We start from the raw sequence: 22387 nt of genomic DNA, 5'->3' as shown, positions 1-22387 counted from the left end.
AAGTTTCATCTCAGCATCTCCTCTGTCTGAAATCCTGGAGAGCGGCTGCCAGTCAGTGCCGACATCACTGAGGTAAATGGGCCAATGGTCAGACTCAGTACAAGGCAACTTCCTGTCTTCCACTTTCAGTGGTCTGCCCTTGATCTAACAGATCTAAACCAGGATCTTCTTTTGGACCTGCCCAGTACCACCTTATTCCCCTACCAAGTGATACTAAGCTCCAGCCCTTGATCACTCTGTAGCCTCCAGCTCTGGTTCTTGAGTTTTGAAAGACCAGGCAACCTGACATGGCAACAGCCTCTTCCCCCAAACCCTTGGGTAGAGGGTGCGGGAGCCCTCTGTTTCTATCGCAGATATTAATATTGCTCAGCATGAAGTCACCGGATGCATAAAGACTTGCTCCTTTTGGAGTGAAACATCGTCTAGACCAGTGGTTCTCAACCTGTGGGTCCCCAGATGTTGTTGGACTACAACTCCCATCATCCCTGACCACTGGTCATGCTGGCTAGGAATGATGGGAGTTGTAGTCCAGCAACGTCCGGGGACCCACAGGTTGAGAAACACTGGTCTAGACCCATTAGATTGTTGAAACTTTACTTGCAGAACTTTCTTCAAAAACAGAATGAAAGAATCAAAGATACACCCAAATAATTCCATACAATATCTTTTTTGTGTGCCGATTTTTTTTAATTGATTTTCCATAATTCCATCTTGTGCAAGTCAAACACAGTCCCGTCTTCTTAGAAATAAAAGAAACTTATAATCAGAGCTGGCTAACATAGCTCTCTTTCACATGGGCTCCATTTTGCCTGCATTTCAGCCCCTTAGGCTGTTCAGCATCTTAGGTTATGGGTAGCATCTCACTCCCACAGAGCCTGAGAGCAAAGACTTAGCCAGCACCCTTCCAAGATGGCGCATTTGCAGCCAAATACCTTTGCCACCTGATCTAAGGTTAAACACTCACATGTCAGCTAGCAGACAACACTTAATTATCAACTCATCAAGGAGTTCAGAGACCACTTAGTATACTCCAGTGGAATTTCCCCACGTTAAAGCCTTCAGTGATACACATCTAGGCATTTCCTTCTTTTGGTGTCAATTAAACAAATGACACTGTTCAGCATAACGGTGTGTACAAATAGAAAGCTACTGAAGTCATTCTATTTCTTAGCCGTTCTGGCCAGCCTTTTGTTTTCCCGCTTCTCACTTAAGCTCTCTCACTTCCCCTCAGAAATGAATTCCAACCCTGGACAGACGTCAAGCCGGTGAAAGCCATCAAGGTCAAGCCCCAGTACAAGTTTCCGGAGGGGAAGATGAACCACAAAACGAGTTACAGCACCCAGTTCACTGTTGAAGGGGCAAAGCCCGGCCCTTCGGATAACAAATTCCTCGAGCATCGGAGGATACGGAGCCTGTACAGCGAGCCCTACAAGGAAATCACAAAGGTAAGGGAGATGGGAGACGAGCAGTATGGCTCCTCTGTGGGATACTTCCCCGCCGAAACAAAACATTTATTTCATACTTTTGTATGCTGCTTCCTCGCACGCTGGCTGGGGCTGATGGAAGTTGGAGTCCAGCATCATCTGGAGGGGGGGAGGTTCTCCCTCCCTGCTCTGTGGCAAATTTGGGGAGGGGGGAGTCTCTGCGGGGTCAGCAGGATCCATCACTCCCCTGCGCATCCCACCAACATCCCGTCCAGTTGGTTGGCTAGTTCAGAAGTTCTCAGCTCCTTGGACTGCTCTGTGATTTGACTTCAGTTTCATTTTGGCCCACAAACCAGATTCGACAGCGACTAGGAACCATCAGATCAGTCTCCTGCTGTTGCAAAAGCTGAAGGCCTTGGGGTTTTTGTTTTGTTTTCAGGGCCTATAATAACCCCTAGTATCTCTGTGTGCCCTCATTTGTTCACTCCAAATCTATACATGATCTGATGTAAGCCAGGGTCCCCCAACCTGCGGCCCATGGGCCAGAAGCAACCCACGGAGGCCGTTTAACCGGCCCGCGAGCCGCCCCCAAACCATGCTGCCCTCTTGGCAAGTTCCCGCGCGCTGCACTAAACCGGCACAGTGCGGCGTGGAGACTCACTTCTGCTGCTCTGGAAATTGCTTCTTCTGCGCATGCTCAGATACCGGAAATCACGTCTGCACATGTCCGCAGCACCAGAAATTGCTTCTGCGCATGCCCAGACACTGAAAATCGCTTCTGCGCAGATGCAGTTTTCAACGTCTGGGCATGTGCAGAACTAATATCCGGCACCGCATACATAAAGGTAAAGAGACCCCTGACCGTTAGGTCCAGTCGTGGCCGACTCTGGGATTGCGGCGCTCATCTCGCTTTATTGGCCGAGGGAGCCGGCGTACAGCTTCCGGGTCATGTGGCCAGCATGACTAAGCCACTTCTGGCAAACCAGAGCAGCACACGGAAACGCCGTTTACCTTCCCGCCAGAGCGGTACCTATTTATCTACTTGCACTTTGACGTGCTTTCGAACTGCTAGGTTGGCAGGAGTAGGGACTGAGCAATGGGAGCTCACCCCGTTGCGGGGATTCGAACTGCCGACCTTATGATCGGCAAGTCCTAGGCTCTGTGGTTTAACCCACAGCGCCACCCGTGTCCCAGACATGCGCAGACGCAATTTCCAGAATCCACAGACATGCACAGACATAATTTCCGGCGTCGTGCTGCGCCGGCCTGGCCCACAGAGGATCTCCGTGGGAGTGATCCGGCCCACGCCCAGTAATCCTTGCTGACCCCTGATGTAAACAGATTAATTTCCTGGATCTGCAGAGTACTGGTGTAGCATGGCTCTCAGCTTCACTTGTGCCTTAGGATTCAGGCTGGTGCCTTCACCATCAAACATGGAGCCTCTTCAGACATTTTCTGTCCTCTCGGGGGTGGTGGTGTGAGGGGCATAGATCGGGGCATCTCTTCAGGGTCCTGGGTAGGGGTCTCTCTCAGCCTTTACTGCCCAAGGTTTTAGAAGGGCCCTGCACAAACTCCCTGGATACACCTGGCTGCAATTTTTGGGGCAGGCTTAATCCACTTAAGAGGGACGCGGGTGGCGCTGTGGGTTAAACCACATAGCCTAGGACTTGCAGATCAGAAGGTCGGCAGTTCAAATCCCCGCTATGGGGTGAGCTCCCGTTGCTCCTGCCAACCTAGCAGTTCGAAACACGTCAAAGTAGAAGTAGATAAATAGGTACCACTCTGGCGGGAAGGTAAACAGTGCTTCTGTGCGCTGCTCTGGTTTGCCAGAAGCGGCTTAGGCATGCTGGCCACATGACCCGGAAGCTGTACGCCGGCTCCCTCGGCCAATAAAGCGAGATGAGCGCCGCAACCCCAGAGTCGGCCACGACTGGACCTAACGGTCAGGGGTCCCTTTACCTTTCCTTTAAACCACTTAATCCAAGGATTTTGACCAAAACTGGAAGTTACACCCATTTCTGTATTACCCATTATAGTGAACGGGGCACACAGAGCTTCATTTATGCAGAACAGCCTAGAACTCAGAGCACAGATCTCAGTGGAGAATGAATGCACAGTGACTCAGAAACGGACTGGAAATACAGGTTGTTGGCACTCGTCTGTCTTGAGAGACAATGGAGTGTTCCTTTAGGGGTGAAGTAAAACCAGTACATTAGCAGCACCAAAGAGACCTCTCTGGGGCACAAGCCTGGAGGTCCGGTGCTGCCCAGATGACAAGACCCCCCTCTCAGTCTTGCTGATGTGGTCCAAATAGGAAAGCAGAGCAAGCCATTTAGCACCAGCTAGCTGCAGAAGTTAGGGGTGCGGGTGGCGCTGTGGGTTAAACCACAGAGCCTAGGACTTGCCGATCAGAAGGTTGCGGTTTGAATCCCCGCGACGGGGTGAGCTCCCGTTGCTCGGTCCCTGCTCCTGCCAACCTAGCAGTTCGAAAGCGCGTCATGTGCAAGTAGATAAATAGGTACCACACCGGTGGGAAGGTAAATGGCGTTTCCGTGCGCTGCTCTGGTTCGCCAGAAGCGGCTTAGTCATGCTGGCCACATGACCCGGAAGCTGTACGCCGGCTCCCTCGGCCAATAAAGCGAGATGAGCGCCGCAACCCCAGAGTCGGCCACGACTGGACCTAATGGTCAGGGGTCTCTTTACCTTTACCTTAGCTGCAGAAGTTCCTGGAAGGAGGTGTACAAGGTGCCATCCAGCAATCTTAGAGACTCCACTTTGGATTTGGTTGACTCCTGAGCCTTTTCTTCTCCAGAAGATGTCCCACAAGGCAGCGGAGGTTTAGGATCAGAGATTTCCTTCTCCTAGATGGGCTCCCTTCCCAGGTGGACTAGCCCCACCTGCCCCTCTACAGCATAGCTGTCAATGTTTCCCTTTTTTAAAAGGGAAATTCCCCCTATTCTGAATAGGATTCCTTGCAAGAAAAGGGGAGAGTTGACAGCTATGCTCTACAGCAGTGATAATAACAAAACAACAACAACAACAATTTATTATTTATACCCCGCCCATCTGGCTGAGTTTCCCCAGCCACTCTGGGCGGCTCCCAATCAAGTGTTAAAAACAGTACAGCGTTAAATATTAAAAACTTCCCTGAACAGGGCTGCCTTCAGATGTCTTCTGAATGTCAAGGTAGTTGTTTATCTCCTTGACATCTGATGGGAGGGTATTCCACAGGGCGGGTGCCACCACCAAGAAGGCCCTCTGCCTGATTCCCTGTAACTTGACTTCTCGTAGCGAGGGAACCGCCAGAAGGCCCTCGGCGCTGGACCTCAGTGTCCGGGCAGAACAACGGAGGTTTAGACGCTCCTTCAGGTATACTGGACCGAGGCCGTTTAGGGGTTTAAAAGTCAGCACCAACACTTTGAATCATGCTCGGAAACGTACTGGGAGCCAATGCAGATGTCCAACTGGTTGACCATGACCGACTGGTTGATCCCCAGGAAGGTTCCAGGGGGTAGATCTCTGTTTTTCTAAAGAGTTTTTTTTTTTAACTCCTTCGCTTAACCACCATCACCCTAAGGAATCCACAACCTTTAAAACTGCTCTGGGTCCATTTTTCTTCTTGAATTTCTGCCAGCTGGACACAGCAGTCTAATTCACCATAGTGGGAGCATTGCATCAGCCTTTCCCCTGCTAAACAGGGGGTTTCAAATACCCAGCTCAAGCAGGGAATAAATCCATTCCCTTTCTCTCCTGCCATACAGTGGTACCTTGGTTCTCAAACTTAATCCGTTCCGGAAGTCCGTTCCAAAACCAAAGCGTTCCAGAACCAAGGTGCGCTTTCCCATAGAAAATAATGCAAAATGGATTAATTTGCGCCGGACTTTTAAAAACAACCCCTGACACAGCAATTTGACATGGATTTTTACTATCTAACAAGACCACTGACCCATAAAATGAAAGCAATAAACAATGTTCTGCAGCCACACAATCAATCAATCATTAGCTGAACTGGGTTCCACAGAGTCACAAAAACAGAACAAAGAAGCTGCAAAAACAAAAAGGCTGACTTTTTCCATTTCCCCCTAAAGACATTCTCAATATTTCTACCTGCTCCTCTGAAAAAGGTCAACAACTTTGACTTTCCTTCCTAAAAAAGGTCAACAACTTTGACCTGAAAAAGGTCAACAACTTTGACCTGATTGCCAGTTTTTTATTCTGTGAGTAAATCACAATTTCATGGGAGCTGGACGTCTCTGCTCTACGGCATGTTCAGAAACTGCCTTCTTGACCATTGGACCCAGTCTTGGTTTCACCCACTCAATCTGCCGGAGCCTGTCTTCGCATGCAGGGGAAACCCCTAACCCCCTGAGGGTTTGAGACCCCCTCAGCTTCCCTCACCTGGTTTAGCTGGCCAGTCGAAGCCATTCCTAGGGTGTGGCCGCTGTTGCCTCCTGACAGCAAATAATAATAATAATAATAATAATAATAATAATAATAATAATAATAAATTTTATTTATACCCTGCCCTAACACCAATAAAATCACAGTAAAAACATAATAGGGGTGTTATGTACTGAGTTGAATAGGATCCAAAATGCAGCAGTCTGATTGGTCCTAGAACAACAGGATTCAGAATGCAGCAGCCTGATTGGTCCTAGAACAATAGGATTCAGAATGCAGCAGTCGGATTGGTCCCAGAACAATAGGGTCCAGAATGCAGCAGTCTGATTGGTCCACAGAGCCACCCAATCCAGCTCCAGGTGGAAGTGAATCCGCAACCTGATTGGCCTACAGGTGAATCCCGGAATTAGCCAATCACATGGAGCCCATTGTGTAAATAATGTATATAAAGCAGACATTCTGGGGGAACTTCCATTCCTCCTCACCACTGTGAGTTGAATAAAGAGCATGAAATCCACTCTCAATTCCGAGTATATTTCAAGGGGGAAAAGAGAGGGGGCGGGGAAACCAATTTAAAATGCAGCCTCATTTTAAAGTAGCCGATAAATCAAGACCATAAGGGGAGGGAAACATAAGGGTCAGAGTGAGTCCAAACCAAAGGCCAGGCGGAACAGCTCTGTCTTGCAGGCCCTGCAGAAAGATGTCAAGTCCGGCATGGCCCTGGTCTCTTGTGACAGAGCGTTCCACCAAGTCGGGGCCAGTACTGAAAAGGCGCTGGCCCTAGTTGAGACCAATCTAACCACCTTGCGACCTGGGACCTCCAAAATGTTGTCATTTGTGGCCCTTAAGGTCCTCCACGGAGCCACAAGTGAAAGCTGAGTGCTGGGTGAGCACCAAAGCTGGACAAACTACCCCAGAAGGAGCACAACATGTCCCTACCAGAGGTACTAACTGTCCCCTAATGCTCCATACAGTGGTATCTTGGTTTATGAACTTAATCCATTCCGGAAGTCCGTTCTTAAAGCAAAGCGTTCTTAAACCAAGGCACACTTTCCCATAGCACCGGGGCACTCAATTTACACTCAACAGGAAACGGAACATATTCTGCTTCCAAGGCAAAGTTCACAAACCAAAACACCTGCTTGCGGGTTTGCAGCGTTCTTAATCCAAGTTGTTCATCAACTGAGCTGTTCTTAAACCAAGGTACGGCTGTATGTCAGATAGAGGTGCAAGGCACATCTTGCGGCCCACAACCCCGATGGTGGTGCACACACAAAGAGGGGTTAATGCTTATAAGGACAGGTTAGTTAACCATTCAGCTTAAAGCAGGCATAGGCCAACTCGGCCCTCCAGATGTTTTGGGACTACAACTCCCATCATCCCCAGCTAACGGGACCAGTGGTCAGGGATGATGGGAGTTGTAGTCCCAAAACATCTGGAGGGCCGAGTTGGCCTGTGCCTGGCTTAAAGGCCTTGATGCTGCCCTTTCGATGAAACCTTTGCCACCGTTCGGCAACGCCTCTCTAAATTCGCTTTTCTCCTCCCTCCCCCTCACCTCTCCTTGTGTGTTGTGTCTGTTGTTTCCCTTTTGTGCCGGCGGCGGCTTGCCGGTTGCACCCGCTCAGGTGGAGAAGCCGAGCCCTCAGCCTTCTAAGCCAAAAAAGACGACCACAAGCCATAAACCCCTGAAAAAGGCCAAAGATAAGCAGATGGTTTCGAGCCGGTCGTCTAAGAAAAAGAGCGCCGAGGGGCCCAGCGCAACAAACGCCGAGGAAAAGGAGAAGAGTAAAGAGATGAACAATAAATTGGCCGAGGCGAAAGAGTAAATTTCACTGCTCTTACTTGCTTTCTCTTTCTCTCTCTCTCTCTTTCTCTCGTTTTCTATCCCCCCTCCTTTTATTTTCTTTATTTTCTTTCTTTTTTTAAAATAAAGGCCACAAAATTAATTAGAGGCTTCTAATCTGCCTGTGTTCCAATTGCATTAGAAGCTTTTTATCTTTGATTTCAAAGGCGGATTAGAAAGCCTCCTTTTTGCAAGGGGGGGTTTGTTTGGCTGCCTAGCGTAATAGGAGGCAGGAAAAGGCACAGAAGATTAGTTTTCAATCTATGTACATCAGAGATTTAGGGGGGAGATAGAATAGGAGAGTGGCTGGAAGACAGGTCTTCTCGTCCAGCTTTCGCCCCGGATAAACAGGTTGACCTGGTTTTTGGGGGCATCAAAAATCCTGCCAAACCTGTTGGACCCAGGGGCAACAATGAGGCAAAGGGAGTGTGTGTGTATTCACACACTGATAGCAGAATCCCATTTGGACCCCTTCCAGCTCCCTTAAAAACAAATACTAGTCTTTGCCTGAGTGCCCCTTTCTTATGCCTTAGCCTATAAAGCTCAATTCATACCACTAAGAGGGGGTGTAAAATAAATATTGGTTCGTGCGTAAAGACTAATCTATCTGGTAGCCCTCCCGAACCTCCTTGCGGTGTTTTTTTTAAAGTCAGTGAGACATTTACATTTCTGTGGGGGTGAACGGGACAGTCTTGTCACTCCTAAGCAATTTGGAAAGGGGGCAGGATCAGCCCCTTCATTTTTGAGGACAGATGCAAAACCCGTGACCTGGAATTTGAGGGCCCACCCCTTTCCACCCACAATGCCTTAGGAGAACGTGGCACTTGCTGTGATGTCACAGCGTTCCATATTTCCTAGCCCCGCCTCGGCCAATCAGGTTGGAGAGCATCTCATGTTGTGATGTCACTAGTAGAAAGTTCTACTAAGCATGACAGAAGGAAAGACGGGGAGGAACAATGCAATTCCCATTAACCTCGTTTCTTTGGACATCTGCAGCCTGCATCATGCGAGGTTTCGAAAATTGTAATGGTGACGTTAAACATCTCCCAGAGGAAATGCTGTTTTTCAGCTTTCAAGTCCACGTAGCTCAGAGGTTCAGGGGTAGGAAACCTTGCAGAAGTACCGTATTTTTTTGCTCTATAAGACTCACTTTTTCCCTCCTAAAAAGTAAAGGGAAATGTGTGTGCGTCTTATGGAGCGAACGCAGGCTGCGCAGCTATCCCAGAAGCCAGAACAGCAAGAGGGATTGCTGCTTTCACTGCGCAGCGATCCCTCTTGCTGTTCTGGCTTCTGAGATTCAGAATATTTTTTTTCTTGTTTTCCTCCTCCAAAAACTAGGTGCGTCTTGTGGTCTGGTGCGTCTTATAAAGCGAAAAATACGGTAGATCAGAAACCAGAAAATAAAAAGGTTTGGTTTCCAGAATATAAGAAAAGACCCAGGGATTTCTGTGATCAGTCTAAACGGTATGGCCAGAACCCTGCTGATTTCAGATTATGGCACATAGAAAGCTGCATTCTACCATGCCCTCGGTCTACCTTGCTCAGCATTCCCTACACTGGCTGGCAGCAACTCCCCAGGTTTCAGAGGTCTCTCCTAGCCCTACCTGAGCTCGCATGTTGGGACCGGTTGTCCTCAGCAGAGGTTGGTTTCATACATTGCCAACAGCAGAGAAGTCTCCTAATTTCCACCCCATGCTGAAAATAACATGAAATTTCAAGATCTCCACTTGGCAGCCATGTGCACCAACGTCATGATTTGCCCAACATTTTCGCCTGCGAAAAAGGGCAGATCAAGCGTTGTGTGTGTCTTGCATGTGTGCAATGTCAGATACCCACGCAGGTGTGATGTGAGAGACTGTATAAACCTGGAGTCTGCTGAGGACAGCCGGCGCCAGCAGATGACCTCATGATGATGTCACTCAACTGACGATGGTGTCATGCAAGTGACAGCTGATCGCTGCTGAACCACCATCACAAATACTAGTTAGTATCTCTCCAGGTGAGTTTTGAAAATACAGGGTAGGTTCATTAAAAGCCCTGGGGGCTTTCTCATGTCAAAGACAAAACAGTTTTTAGTTTGTTTTTCTGGTTCCTCCAATGTACAAGTAAGAACATCACTGCAAGCGATTGGAAAAATAATAATTCATTGTCCAGAGAAGCAGCCGTTGGGTTTAATTGCTCTTTGGCCCTAAATTGCCAATTAGTTTTTAAAAGAACGCTAACAAAACAGGAGGGGTGACTGGATCAAAAGGGCAAATTTCCAGGTCCACAGTTGCTGTGGAGATATTTGAGAAAGGCTTCCACACCCCCACACCCTACCCCATGAATATTTTTTAGTATTATTATTTATAGAGCGCAAGGTTTGCAGAATGTAAATTTTTGAGGTAGTTGAGAAAGAAGCAGAAATACTGTCTTTGCCGCAGAACCAGGTTAGGGGAAAAACAGATCTCAGGCTGCAGACCTAACCATGTCTGCCCAGAAGTAAGGCCTATTGAATTCAGCTGGGCTTACTCTCATGAAAGTAGAGGTTTTAGGATTGCAGCCTCAGAGGCTGGGGTGGGGTGGGGGAGAGGGTGGGGTGAGCTGTATGATAACTGGGTAGCAAATGTTTGTGGGCTTGGCTTTGACTCCTGAACTGAATGCAAAAACCGTACTGTATTTGTGTGTAACGTGTTCTATTAAGGCTTGCTCCCGAATGCTTTCGGCTATAGCGTATGTGTAACAAAATTCTGTGGTGTATCTCCAAGTGTAGCTATATTAGAACTTGTATGACGTATAGCCAGGTTTGTGTGTTTGTGGAAGGGTTGTTGGGTGGGGGGTTCGGGTCGGTCAGGGGCAAGTTCTTATACCTCCAGTACTTTGGAGAAATGCAGGAATATCCATCAGGAAGCGTAGAAATATAATTGCAAATGTGTGATGCATTAAAAAGGAAAAAAAAAATCTCAACAAAGATACATGCATCGTGGAGAGCTTCATTGATTGATCCATAATGCTCATTTGCTATTCAGAATGCTTTTTAAAAAGGAAAATGGGGGGAAAAAACATCTGCATGGACATTGCTTGATTATACAAATTTGCAGCTCTGAAAAGATGCTACTTCATTCAGCAATAGCATCTCATCTACATGCTCCATGAGAGCCCTGCAGCAAAAAGTTGGGCCATGATCCAGGGGGTAGATCTCTGTTTTTCTAAAGAGTTTTTTTTTTTAACTCCTTCGCTTAACCACCATCACCCTAAGGAATCCGCAACCTTTAAAACTGGCCTGGGTCCATTTTTCTTCTTGAATTTCTGCCAGCTGGACACAGCAGTCTAATTCACCCTAGTGGGAGCATTGCATCAGCCTTTTCCCAGCTAAACAGGCGGTTTCAAAAACCCAGCTCAAGCGGCGAATAAATACCGGTACTTTCCCTTTCTCTCCTGCCACACAGTGGTGCCTTGGTTCTCAAACAAAAACGCAAAATAAATAGCAGAAACAGACAGGCCTCAGCGTAGCATGCAAAATGGAAGGGTGGCACTCAAATCGGAGCATGTTCGGCTTCTGAAAAAAGTTCACAAACCGGAACATCTACTTCCGTGTTTGCAGTGTTTGGGTTGCAAGTTGTTTGACGACCAAGGCGTTTGAGAACCAAAGCACCACTGTATTTGGAAATTTGGGGTGACAGATATTTATTTGGGTGGACGGGAACAGAGAATGGATTTGGAAAGTAGAGGGAGAAGGCGCTGCATTTGATCTTTGAAGCACTGTCAGTTGATACACAGAGCAAAGGGTAGCCATAGAAAAATGTTATACTACCGGTATGCTTTCTCCAGTCCTGTGCAGAACTGGGATATGATTCAGCTTGGCTCAAGCAGCCGAATGAGGCAGGAAACCAGGAGCTTCCTTTGCAGGCTGAATAGCATCTTAGGTGTGCGTGCGTGTGCACCTTTCACCAGGACAGTGGGGCAGGAGGAAAAGCGTGGCCCCACCTCTCCCCGCATAATCCGAATCCTGACCTCCCCTCCTCATTGAGATGGCTGTTTAAAGAACAAAAACCACACATAAATAAGGAAAAATCACACACCTCAAGTATGCATCTTTGCCAGTCTGATGCTAGAGCTGATTTGAGAACTGTCAGATTAGCAAAGGTTGATCTAATTCAGCGTTTCCTGCCAGTTTCGGACTACAATTCCCATCATCCCTTGCTAGCTAGGGGTGATGGGAGTTGTAGTCCAAAAAACAGCTGGAGACCCAAGTTTGGGAAAGACTAGTGCGTGGAACCTTGGACCTGCCAGATGTCTCCAAACTACAACTCCCATCAGCTTTAGCAAGCATAGCCAATGACCAGGGGTGGTGGGAGTTGTAGTTCAACATCTGGAGGACCAAAGGTTGGCCAAATCTGAACTAATGCATTTTCTGCTTTGATCCAAAGCCCCATTAAGCATAACTGGGCAGCTTAAATGCTCACCTGCCCTCTTATAGGATGCTAAGATTCCCCTACCGGTCCATGGGGAGACTCCAGTCTAATGAAACAAGGAGGTGTGTTTTGTTTTGTTTTCATATTTAAAAAATCCTCATGGGTCATGGAGGGTGCAAGAGGCCTTTAGTGACTTATCTTTTCTCTGGTTAACACCCAAGTGTCTCTTTTAAGACCGACATACTGCAGCAGCAGCAGCTCCCGAAATCTCCTGTGGTCTTGGATGCAAAACACGATATAGTTTCATTCAGCCATTTAGGTTTTCCTTCCGAACTGTGTCTCGGCAACCTTCTGTAACTCCCTCATTCTTTGCATTCCTTCTTCAAATATTTGCTTGCTGGCTTCCCTTCTCCGTTTCCTTTTGAATATTCCTGCGCTTTCTCGTCTGCTTGTTTGATCACCTCCTTCCTTGTACTTAAAGTCCTCTTCACGGCTTGTTGACACCCCCACTCACCTTGGCTTTGCAAAAAAAACAACTGAAATAAATTCCACAACCACTTGCTTTGCTCATCTACGGTGTTTCTGTTGGGGGCTATTGTGTGGTCTTTTCACAAGCGCATCCATGCCCATGATTCTGCGAGGCAGAGCCAAGTTGTCTTAAGGGGTATTTTGTGGCCTCGATTCTGCTGCATTATCACCAAGAGGGGCAAAATTGTCTCCCTGAACTATGCTAAGAGTTCACTGTCTCAGTACTGCCTTTAGTTTTGCTGTTAGTATAATCACAGCCAGACCGATATTAATGTATAGCCAATAGATTGCGGTGTGTTTGTTCAAATAGAGGGTCACTTTTTTCTTCTTCTTCCTGGACAACGATAAATAAATGCTGAACGCAAACACCCACCTCCTTGATTTTTTTGTTTTTACCCTCCGAATTGAGTAAGCCAAAGAGGTTTCCTTTTTTGACGGTAAGTCCCACAAGAGACCTTAGTTTCATCCGGGAGAAATTGTGAGAACGATGCTCTGCAAAGTTTGGTTCTCTTTTAAGCTTGAGCTGATTGATCGATTAGGAATAATAATAATAATAATAATAATAATAATAATAATAATAATAATAATTGGTGGAGGGGGAAAGTAGGGAAGGAGGCAAAAGTTTGCTTCTGTTTGCATTTAAAAGTGAGCCTACGCAATTCACACTTTGCAAAACTGCAAAGCCACCTTTTCAGACATCCGCTTCTCTGAATGTTGCAGTACATTTCTCTAGCCAAGTAATGTGCGCAAACAGGCAAATATTACTATGGTAAAGAAGGCGGCGTGCATTAAAACATATATATTAGTGACAATAGCATACCCAAAAAGCACTCTGTTAGGAGAAACTGTTTTGCAAAAATGTGAATATTAGACAAAATTGCATATATAAATGTGTTTGGGGTGGGAGGGGAGGATGCACTAAAATGCTGGGGAATTTTCATGAAGTCTTTATATATATATATATATATATATATATATATATATATATATATATATATGCAAACGTAACATGAAAATGTGGAGAACTGAATTTTAAGACTGCGGAAATAAGGTACCAAGATAGACATATCCACTCTCCCCTAGCTGCAAGTTAAAGGCATTTCTTCTCCATTGTTTTGGCAGCCTTTGGTTCTGGTGTGTTCTTTTGCGGTGAGGAATGAGTAAGGGAACTTGCGAGAAAATTGTCCTTAGGCTTAACCCTGCATGGCAGGTTTGCCTTATTACAATATTATGCCTCCTACAGATCTCAAAAAGGCACCCATGCTGAGGTCTAGTGGCACATGAACTTATTGATTCAGCCACAAAATTGACAGTTGCATCTTAAACACACATTTTATTGGCGGGAGGAGTATAGCAGGTTATTGGTGCAAATCCCAGCAGCTATGCCGCAAATCATGGGAAACTATTTTAATTGCATTGATGAACTGGCTGGTGGCTTTTACTGTTCGATATAGGTTTTCAAAGGCATAAAACAGTCAAATCCACACATATAAATGAAAAACACAAGCTCCCCGTTTCAGCAAACAGGCTTTAGTGCTTTCTTGAAAGGGTTTGTCATTCATCTACTACAGTAGGTATATGTTTACCGACAGCAGCGAGATTGGAACTCGGAACCTTTTTGTGTAGGAACAAGCAAAGGTGCCTGGGATCACGGTCTTTTGAGTTTGCCTTGGTGCTTATGGATGTTGCGCTCCACAAAACCTCTTCTTCATTTCCTTGAATGGAAGGAAACCGAGATGGCACATAATATTACGTAGGGTAAGGCAGCCTCCCTCATAGCCCATCTTGTAATGAATGCAGTCGTCACAGGAACAGCTTGTCCAACTAAACCCAACCATTAATGGTAAAGGGACCCCTGACCATTAGGTCCAGTCGTGACCGACTCTGGGGTTGTGGCGCTCATTTTGCTTTACTGGCCGAGGGAGCCGGCGTACAGCTTCCGGGTCATGTGGCCAGCATGACTAAGCCACTTCTGGCGAACCAGAGCAGCGCACGGAAACACCGTTTACCTTTCCACTGGAGCGGTACCTATTTATCTACTTGCACTTTGATGTGCTTTCGCACTGCTAGGTTGGCAGGAGCAGGGACTGAGCAACAGGAGCTCACCCCGTCGCGGAGATTCGAACCGCCGTCCTTCTGATCAGCAAGTCCTAGGCTCTGTGGTTTAGACCACAGTGCCACCCGCGTCCCTAACCCGACCCTTAGGAAGCAGTTAATGTGAACAGCAAGATAAACTCTTGAATGCATTTTCTGAGGACTCTTTGCTTATGGGAACATTACCTGATGAAGTCCCTGCCACACTCTTTCACTGGAGACCAAAGGAGAAAATGGCGGATGTTTGATTGGGATTCCACCCAACGCGATCACGTGGGAAGAACTTTCTGTGTGTTGCCACATTGCCCCACCACAAAAGCTTCTCTTAAAACACCCAACAACTGTTTTTTTGATGTTACACATGTGACAAGAAGCTCCCGTTTTGTGTGGAGGCTCAAACAATCCTTTTTCAAATGTGGGTGCATATTGTGACCATTGGAGGATGGTTTTATTAAACGTTTTGCTCAACGGTGTGGCTGTCAAGGGTACAGCAGTGTGATGTGTCGGGTTTCAAAGGTGGCATGTCTTGGGCTGAACCCTGGAGTCGTCTTCTTTCAAATTTTGTCCGCAAATCCATGAAAAGATGCCAAACTCTAATACCTCCACTCAGTGGAACACAGGGGGACGCATACTCCTAAACATTTTGTGAATCTTTGTACTTTTGTCCATTTACTGTATTTATTTTCCCCAATTTGAAGTATAAAATGGTGGTTTTCTTGAGTCAAAATGAGAGTACCCCTAAACATTTTTTAAGGAAAAAAAAGTATTGCCTCCACTCAACATTGAAAATCCTCTAACAATTTCAAATTGGACAATCTATCTTTTTACATTCCAAACTAATGTTTGGCCTTTCAATATGTGGCTTTGCGCAACTGAAGTATTTTAAGACATTTCCCCTCTCCTCTCCTCCCAAATCCATTTTTATTGGACCCAATTCTACTCAGCCTATAAGACAGTATAGTTTTCCAGCACTGTTGTCGGGTAGATCTCCCCTCACGGGTCATTCCCCTTTCTAGAAACATGGGGCAGAGTGTTCTTCTAGGACCGAGGTGGTGCGGGTTCAAATCCCCTCTCAACTAGGGAGAGTTTCTTAGGCAAGATGTGTACTGCCCTACCTCACCGGGTTGTTGTGATGTTGAGAAGGGAAATGGCGAGAACCGTGTGGGCTGCTTGGAGTACCTTGGAGGAAAATTGGGTTGTAAATGAAATGAAACAAAATAATAATAATAATAATAATAATAATAATAATAATAATAATAATTTATTATTTGTACCCCGCCCATCTGGCTGGGTTTCCCCAGCCACTCTGGGCGGCTTCCACAGAGACCAAAAATACACTAAAATGTCACACATTAAAAACTTTCCTGAACTGGGCTGCCTTAAGATGTCTTCTGAATGTCAGGTAGTTGTTTATCGCTTTGACATTTGATGAGAGGGTGTTCCACAGGGCGGGTGCCACTACCGAGAAGGCCCTCTGCCTGGTTCCCTGGAACTTGACTTCTCGCAATGAGGGAACTGCCAGAAGGCCCTCAGAGCTGGACCTCAGTGTCTGGGCAGAACAATAGGTATACTGGGCCGAGGCCGTTTAGGGCTTGAAATTTCAGCACCAGCACTTTGAATTGTGCTCGGAAACATACTGGGAGCCAGTGTAGGTCTTTCAAGACCAGTGTTATATAGTCTCGGCGGCCACTCCTAGTCACCAGTCTAGCTGCCGCATTCTGGATTAGTTGCAGTTTCTGGATCACCTTCAAAGGTAGCTCCACATAGAGCGCATTGCAGTAGTCCAAGCGGGAGATAACCAGAGCATGCACCACTCTGGCGAGACAGTCTGCGGGCAGGGAGGGTCTCAGCCTGCGTACCAGGAGGGGGATAAATGCCGTTGTGCCACCTAAAAATGCAGCTAGGGCCCAGTTCACACATTGTGAAAAGACCGTGTACCCTCTGCCTTCATTGAGCATACTTTCACTGTGTGGTGTGCGAAAAGGGGTATCAGTGTGGTGGTGCAATTTGTGAGACTTCAGGTTCACCTCCCATCTCAGCTTTAACCGTAGGCACTTCTCAGAGGTTTGCCATACATTTCTGGTGCAAAAAAAATGGCATCGGGGGGCGGGATTTTGGCGAAGCGGCAAAATGTCAGGAGAAACTTGGATGCGTGGCAACACAATGGCTCAAATCACTATTTTGGGGATAGGTTTCCTGAGGGAAGCAGAAAGCTCAACAGTTTGTACTCCAAAAATTTTGGGGGGTTTCGTTAGAAAAAAACCCTCAACGATTTCTTTGCGGTTGTCAGGAATTTTACCTTTTCAAATATGACAACTCTAGCCTCTCAACTTTGTCCTGGTACAAGGCAAAAATAAATAATAATAAGACGAACGTGTGCTCCCCTACCCTAAAGTTATAAGATTTTTTTCAATGAATCCGGGGACACTTTTCAACTTCCTACTAAATAGATGGATTTTGTCAGGGGACTGATTTGTAAATCCAGGGATTGTCCCCAGGAAAATGGGGATGTCTATTAACCTTACTCAACCCAAATTCGGCCATGCCCACATCTAGTCACATGCAGAGGAAGTTTATCCCAGCTCAGGAGGAAACTGGAAGTTTTCTCCTGGCTGGTACAAAGCATCCCCTAACATGTCCGTTCTAGGAATGTTGTACAGTGGTACCACAGGTTACAGACACTTCAGGTTACAGACGCTTCAGGTTACAGACTCTGCTAACCAAGAAATACTACCTTGGGTTAAGAACTTTGCTTCAGGATGAGAACAGAAATCGGGCGGCGGCGGCAGCGGGAGACCCCATTAGCTAAAGTGGTATCTCAGGTTAAGAACGTACTTGACTGCTATGTGTTTCACCTCCCACAGATATGACCCTCTTGTTCCCTTACGACTTAATTATTATTATTATTATTATTATTATTATTATTATTTATACCCTGCCCATCTGGCTGGGCTTCCCCAGCCACTCTGGGTGGCTTCCAAGAAAATATTAAAATACAGTAATACATCAAACATTAAAAGCTTACCTAAACAGGGCTGCCTTCAGATGTCTTCTAAAAGTCTGGTAGTTGTTGTTCTCTTTGACATCTGATGGGAGGGCGTTCCACAGGGCGGGCGCCACTACCGAAAAGGCCCTCTGCCTGGTTCCCTGTAACTTGGCTTCTCTCAGTGAGGGAACTGCCAGAAGGTCCTTGGAACTGGACCTCAGTGTCCGGGCAGAACGATGGAGGTGGAGACGCTTCTTCAGATATACAAGACCGAGGCCATTTAGGGCTTTCAAGGTCAGCACCAACACTTTGAATTGTTTTCGGAAACATACTGGGAGCCAATGGAGGTCTTTCAAGACCGGTGTTATGTGGTCTTGGCGGCCGCTCCCAGTCACCAGTCTAGCTGTCACATTCTGGATTAGTTGTAGTTTCCGCTTGCTGCCCACAGACGGACACGGTCCCATTCCCAGTGTTGAAATAAGATTCAGCTGTCAGCCAGCCCAGCTCCTGCACATGAAATGGGCTGGTTTAGCCATTTTGTCCTTTGCCTCAGGCAGCAAAACATCTTCTAGCCTGTCGCTGGAGACGAAAGCATCGCTACTGTCCTGGACAAAGCCTGATTTAGACAAACGCCATAAATTGTTTGAAGGAAAAGCTCAAATGAAACGAGCAAATGGAATAAATTCATGCTTCATGAGGGCTCGCTTTTATTTAGAGCAAGGCCGAAAATAATTTTAGTTCTGAGCGCCGAACTAAAAGCAGGGAAAAGAAGTAACCAGAGCTATTGGGGGGAAATTTCCACTTGCACTGAATTTGGAAAAACTGCAAATGGAGTTTTTTGTCACCACAGCAGTCAGCAAAGATGGGGAAGCGATTTGGTTCGGATTGCATTTCAATGCATACTTACCTAATCCGTACTTCCTGAAACAATTAGCAAACTTTAACACAGGTCGCCGTTGACATCCACACTTCTCTGAATTTTGCAATGCAGTTCAGCAAGGAAATGGTGTGTACAAAAAATGTTAGGGGAAATTAAGTGTGAAAATGCATATATGAGACAAAATTGCATAGAAAAAAATCATATATTGGAGTAAAGAGGAATTAACATGCTGCTGAATATTCACAAGGAGTTCCTTTAATTGCGAACTTAAGCAGAATTATAGTGGACTGAGAAAAGAAGAAATGAAGAAACCATAATTAACAAATTCACCCACCTCTAGCAGTCAGCCTGCTGTTGTAGGAAGTGCAGAGACAGGACCTAGTGTTGATTACCAGCTCTCTTTCTTGCCTGGTCCCTAAGAATAAATTGCATTTTCTACATTAAATTCCCATAAAATAAATGCCTCACACACCCAGATATTCTCTTTGTCTCTCACGCCTATGCAAGCACACACCATAATAAATGTTTTCACTTTCAAGATGCTCTCAAGAACTTAACCCGGTCTCTCCAAGAATTCGGTTCCACAAAATGTCCAACTTGGCTTTGGAAATTGCCACTTAGAGTCCTGTACAGATACTTAAGAAACAAAAGAAAATGCTCCAATCGAAAACAAGAGTTAAGACGACCGATCCCGAGGCTTTTACGTTCGTGCAATTCGCTTGGATTGTGACCACTGGATCTTTTCCACTTAATGGATGCTGCATATCTGCTTAGCAAATCCACTAAACCCCACCAGCATTGGGGATGTTCAAAAAATACCATATTATGGGCTTTTGCAAGAAGACGGGTGACTGCAGCTCCTGCTGGTTATTTTCCTTCATCTTTTAAAGATGGAAACCATGGCACTTTCGGGGCGGGGGTTAACTCTTCCCTCCCACACAGATTTTCCACCCAATTCACACGATAAACATCTCTAAAACAGGTCCCGGGAGATTAAGATGCCACAAAGTCATGCAAAAGCATGATAACAACTACAACACACACAGAGAGATTATTTGTGACACGCAGATGTGAACCAAGTGGGTCATTTTGGGGAAAGCTTTGCAAGCGAGGGAGAGTCAAAGTGTCTAGCCATCTCTGGTCTTTTCTCTCTCTCTCTCTGTGCAGTCAAGTCTTCACTATGACCTATCAGAATTTTCCATACACTGTAGCACCTCCTGGCGAATTCATTCTTCATAGATGGCAAAGGGGTTCCTATTTGTCAGCCTCTACCTTTTGCTTTAGGGATGCTGGTGGTGCTGTGGGTTAAACCACAGAGCCTAGGACATGCCAATCAGAAGGTCGGCGGTTCAAATCCCCGCAACGGGGTGAGCTCCCGTTGCTCAGTCCCTGCTCCTGCCAACCTAGCAGTTCAAAAGCACATCAAAGTGCAAGTAGATAAACAGGTACCGCTCTGGCGGGAAGGTAAACGGCATTTCCGTGCGCTGCTCTGGTTCTCCAGAAGCGGCTTAGTCATGCTGGCCACATGACCCGGAAGCTGTACGCCGGCTCCCTCGGCCAGTAAAGTGAGATGAGTGCCGCAACCCCAGAGTCGGTCACGACTGGACCTAACAGTGAGGGGTCCCTTTACCTTTACCTTTTGCTTTAAAGGGGAGCAAACAGCCGGGGTGTCATTTTGAATAAACTCCAAGATATGTGGTTGAAATTTCCACATGCGGATGTCAAGGTGCAGCTTGCAAAAGCAGATTAGATATTTTCCCCGCTTAGGGACTGACTATCTCTCATCTACAACAGAGAACAGGCCTCAGACTAGAATATACATCATCTTCCTTTGGCTATCGGGCTGTTTAGGAGCCGTATTATCTGAGTTTAAAAAGAAAATGACCCAAAGAAAAACAACTGGATTTTTTTCACTCTTAAATTATTGTCCACCTTTTGGCTACAGCCCCGTAACAAAATAAACACTATCACAAAGGATTATTCATATATAAAATGTGAATCTTCTTCCATATTGTAAGCCTTCGGGGTGCGATATCAGAAGCCAGTTTCAACATGGCTCCATTACACACAGCTGTTGACAGGAGTATAGTTCTAATTTTTTCATTAAGTAGACAGTTTGGGGAGTTGTTTTGCTTTCTATGCAAGTAATAATAATTGGCAAATCCATTAAATTGCCAATATTGGATGGGGGAGGTATTGAACTCACAGAGGGCTCAACATACCATAAAACCAGCCTAGCCTAGTAGCTTGGGTTTAGGCCAACGTTTGAGAGCAGAAACACCCCATGATAAGCTTGCCACATTTCAAGAAGTAAAAATAAATTTAAGAACGGTTGTTGAGTTTTGGGAAAAAGTTTCGAAAATCCAGACATTTCCCAATTTCCCGAAATTCATTATTGGAATCTCAGACATGTCCAGGGAAATCCAGACATATGGCAACCCTACCCAATGAATTGTTTTTATGAGTTTTTATCCAACGAAGTCATGCTCAGAGTAGACCCATTGGAATAATGGACTACAGACAGTGATGTTTATTGATTTCGGTAGCTGCTGCTTCTTTTTTTAAATAATCTTTATTAGTTTTTCAATTAGATACTCCACATACACATATTGTATTACATTTTACATTTATACTTGCTCTTCAGAGCTGACTTCCCTCCTTCCTTCTTCTGGTTTTTTTATATCGCATATAATTTTCTTCCATTTTATCTATTGTTATTCATTTTCCATATTTGTCCATAGTGTATCCATAAACAATAATTCCTCATGTTTATACAATTCTTGTTGTCTGTCTGTATTCATTTACCACTACTGTTCGTTATATTAATTTCCTTATACATTTTGCTTCTTATTATTTTCATTATCCATCACTTTTCTTAATCTTTCCCATTATGAGGTTTGTTTCCAATTCTACTGGATTTACTATTTCATCTTATCTTTCCTAGATACAACATACATTTCCCCCATTCTTTTTGAAATGTTTCCTCGCCCTGTGGTCAAATTTCCCCCGTTAGTTTGGCTATTTCTGCATATTCCATTACCTACTGCTAGCCCAGGTTTGGACATAGCTGTCAACTTACAGATTTGAAAATAAGGGACCAGCAGCCTCGAAAATAAGGGATCAGCAGCCAAAATAAGGGATCAGCAATTACTTTGATGAAATACATATTTTGTTGCATGCAAATGGCTTTAGATACCTATTAGGTCCATAAATTACCATATAGCATATATTCAACACAAAAAAACAGCAACAATTTGTTGTTGACAAAGGACAGCTGGACATAGAAAGGGCCCCATTACCTTCAGTAGCTTATTTAAGGGACATCTTCAATGAGGAACAGCAGCGGGACATGGCGCTGGGATAAGGGACTGTCCCGCCCAATAAGGGACGCTTGACAGCTATGGGTTTGGAAACAGCAGCAATCACCAACAGTAGAAGAATGGCGACAGATTTCGGTAGCTTCTTAGCCGGCTGCAACCCGATGACACCTTAGTTGGCTGCCTATGGACCACATTCTGCAGTTCCACGCTACGCAAATGATTGCAAGTTCTGCTGCTTTTATGTGTGACAGAATAAGCTTTCGGTCAGTCTTGTGGCATGATGACTTCTTTCTTTCTTTTTGCTTTCAGTGCCTCCATTAAAACAACTGGTGCTACAGACAAGGAACCCATTTCCTTAGGACGGGACCAACTGGTCGACGTTAAGCCCCTGCCTTCCATTCCTGAGTAAGCAGACGGGACAAGCATGTAGCCTGCATGAAACGTGTAAAAGACTTATTTGAATAATAGTACAAAAATAATAATAATCCAAAAATCAATAAAGTGGTGCTAGATCCTC

At 45.7% G+C, this 22387-nt stretch overlaps 1 protein-coding gene across 1 annotated transcript in view; it reads left to right on the top strand.

Moving 5' to 3' along the window:
* MAP6 (microtubule associated protein 6) overlaps positions 1–22387 on the top strand; it is a 65703-nt gene extending 43316 nt beyond the window's left edge. Inside the window, exons 2-4 of the mRNA XM_053385415.1 lie at positions 1232–1445; positions 7451–7647; positions 22180–22387. Coding sequence (XP_053241390.1) covers positions 1232–1445; positions 7451–7647; positions 22180–22279 — 511 coding nt within the window. The 3' untranslated portion in view covers positions 22280–22387. The remainder of the gene's footprint in view (positions 1–1231; positions 1446–7450; positions 7648–22179) is intronic.

The sequence above is a fragment of the Podarcis raffonei genome, chromosome 4, assembly GCF_027172205.1.
Source record: "Podarcis raffonei isolate rPodRaf1 chromosome 4, rPodRaf1.pri, whole genome shotgun sequence".
Classification (NCBI taxonomy): Eukaryota; Metazoa; Chordata; class Lepidosauria; order Squamata; family Lacertidae; genus Podarcis; species Podarcis raffonei.
This window is presented reverse-complemented; position numbering and strand designations above follow the sequence as displayed.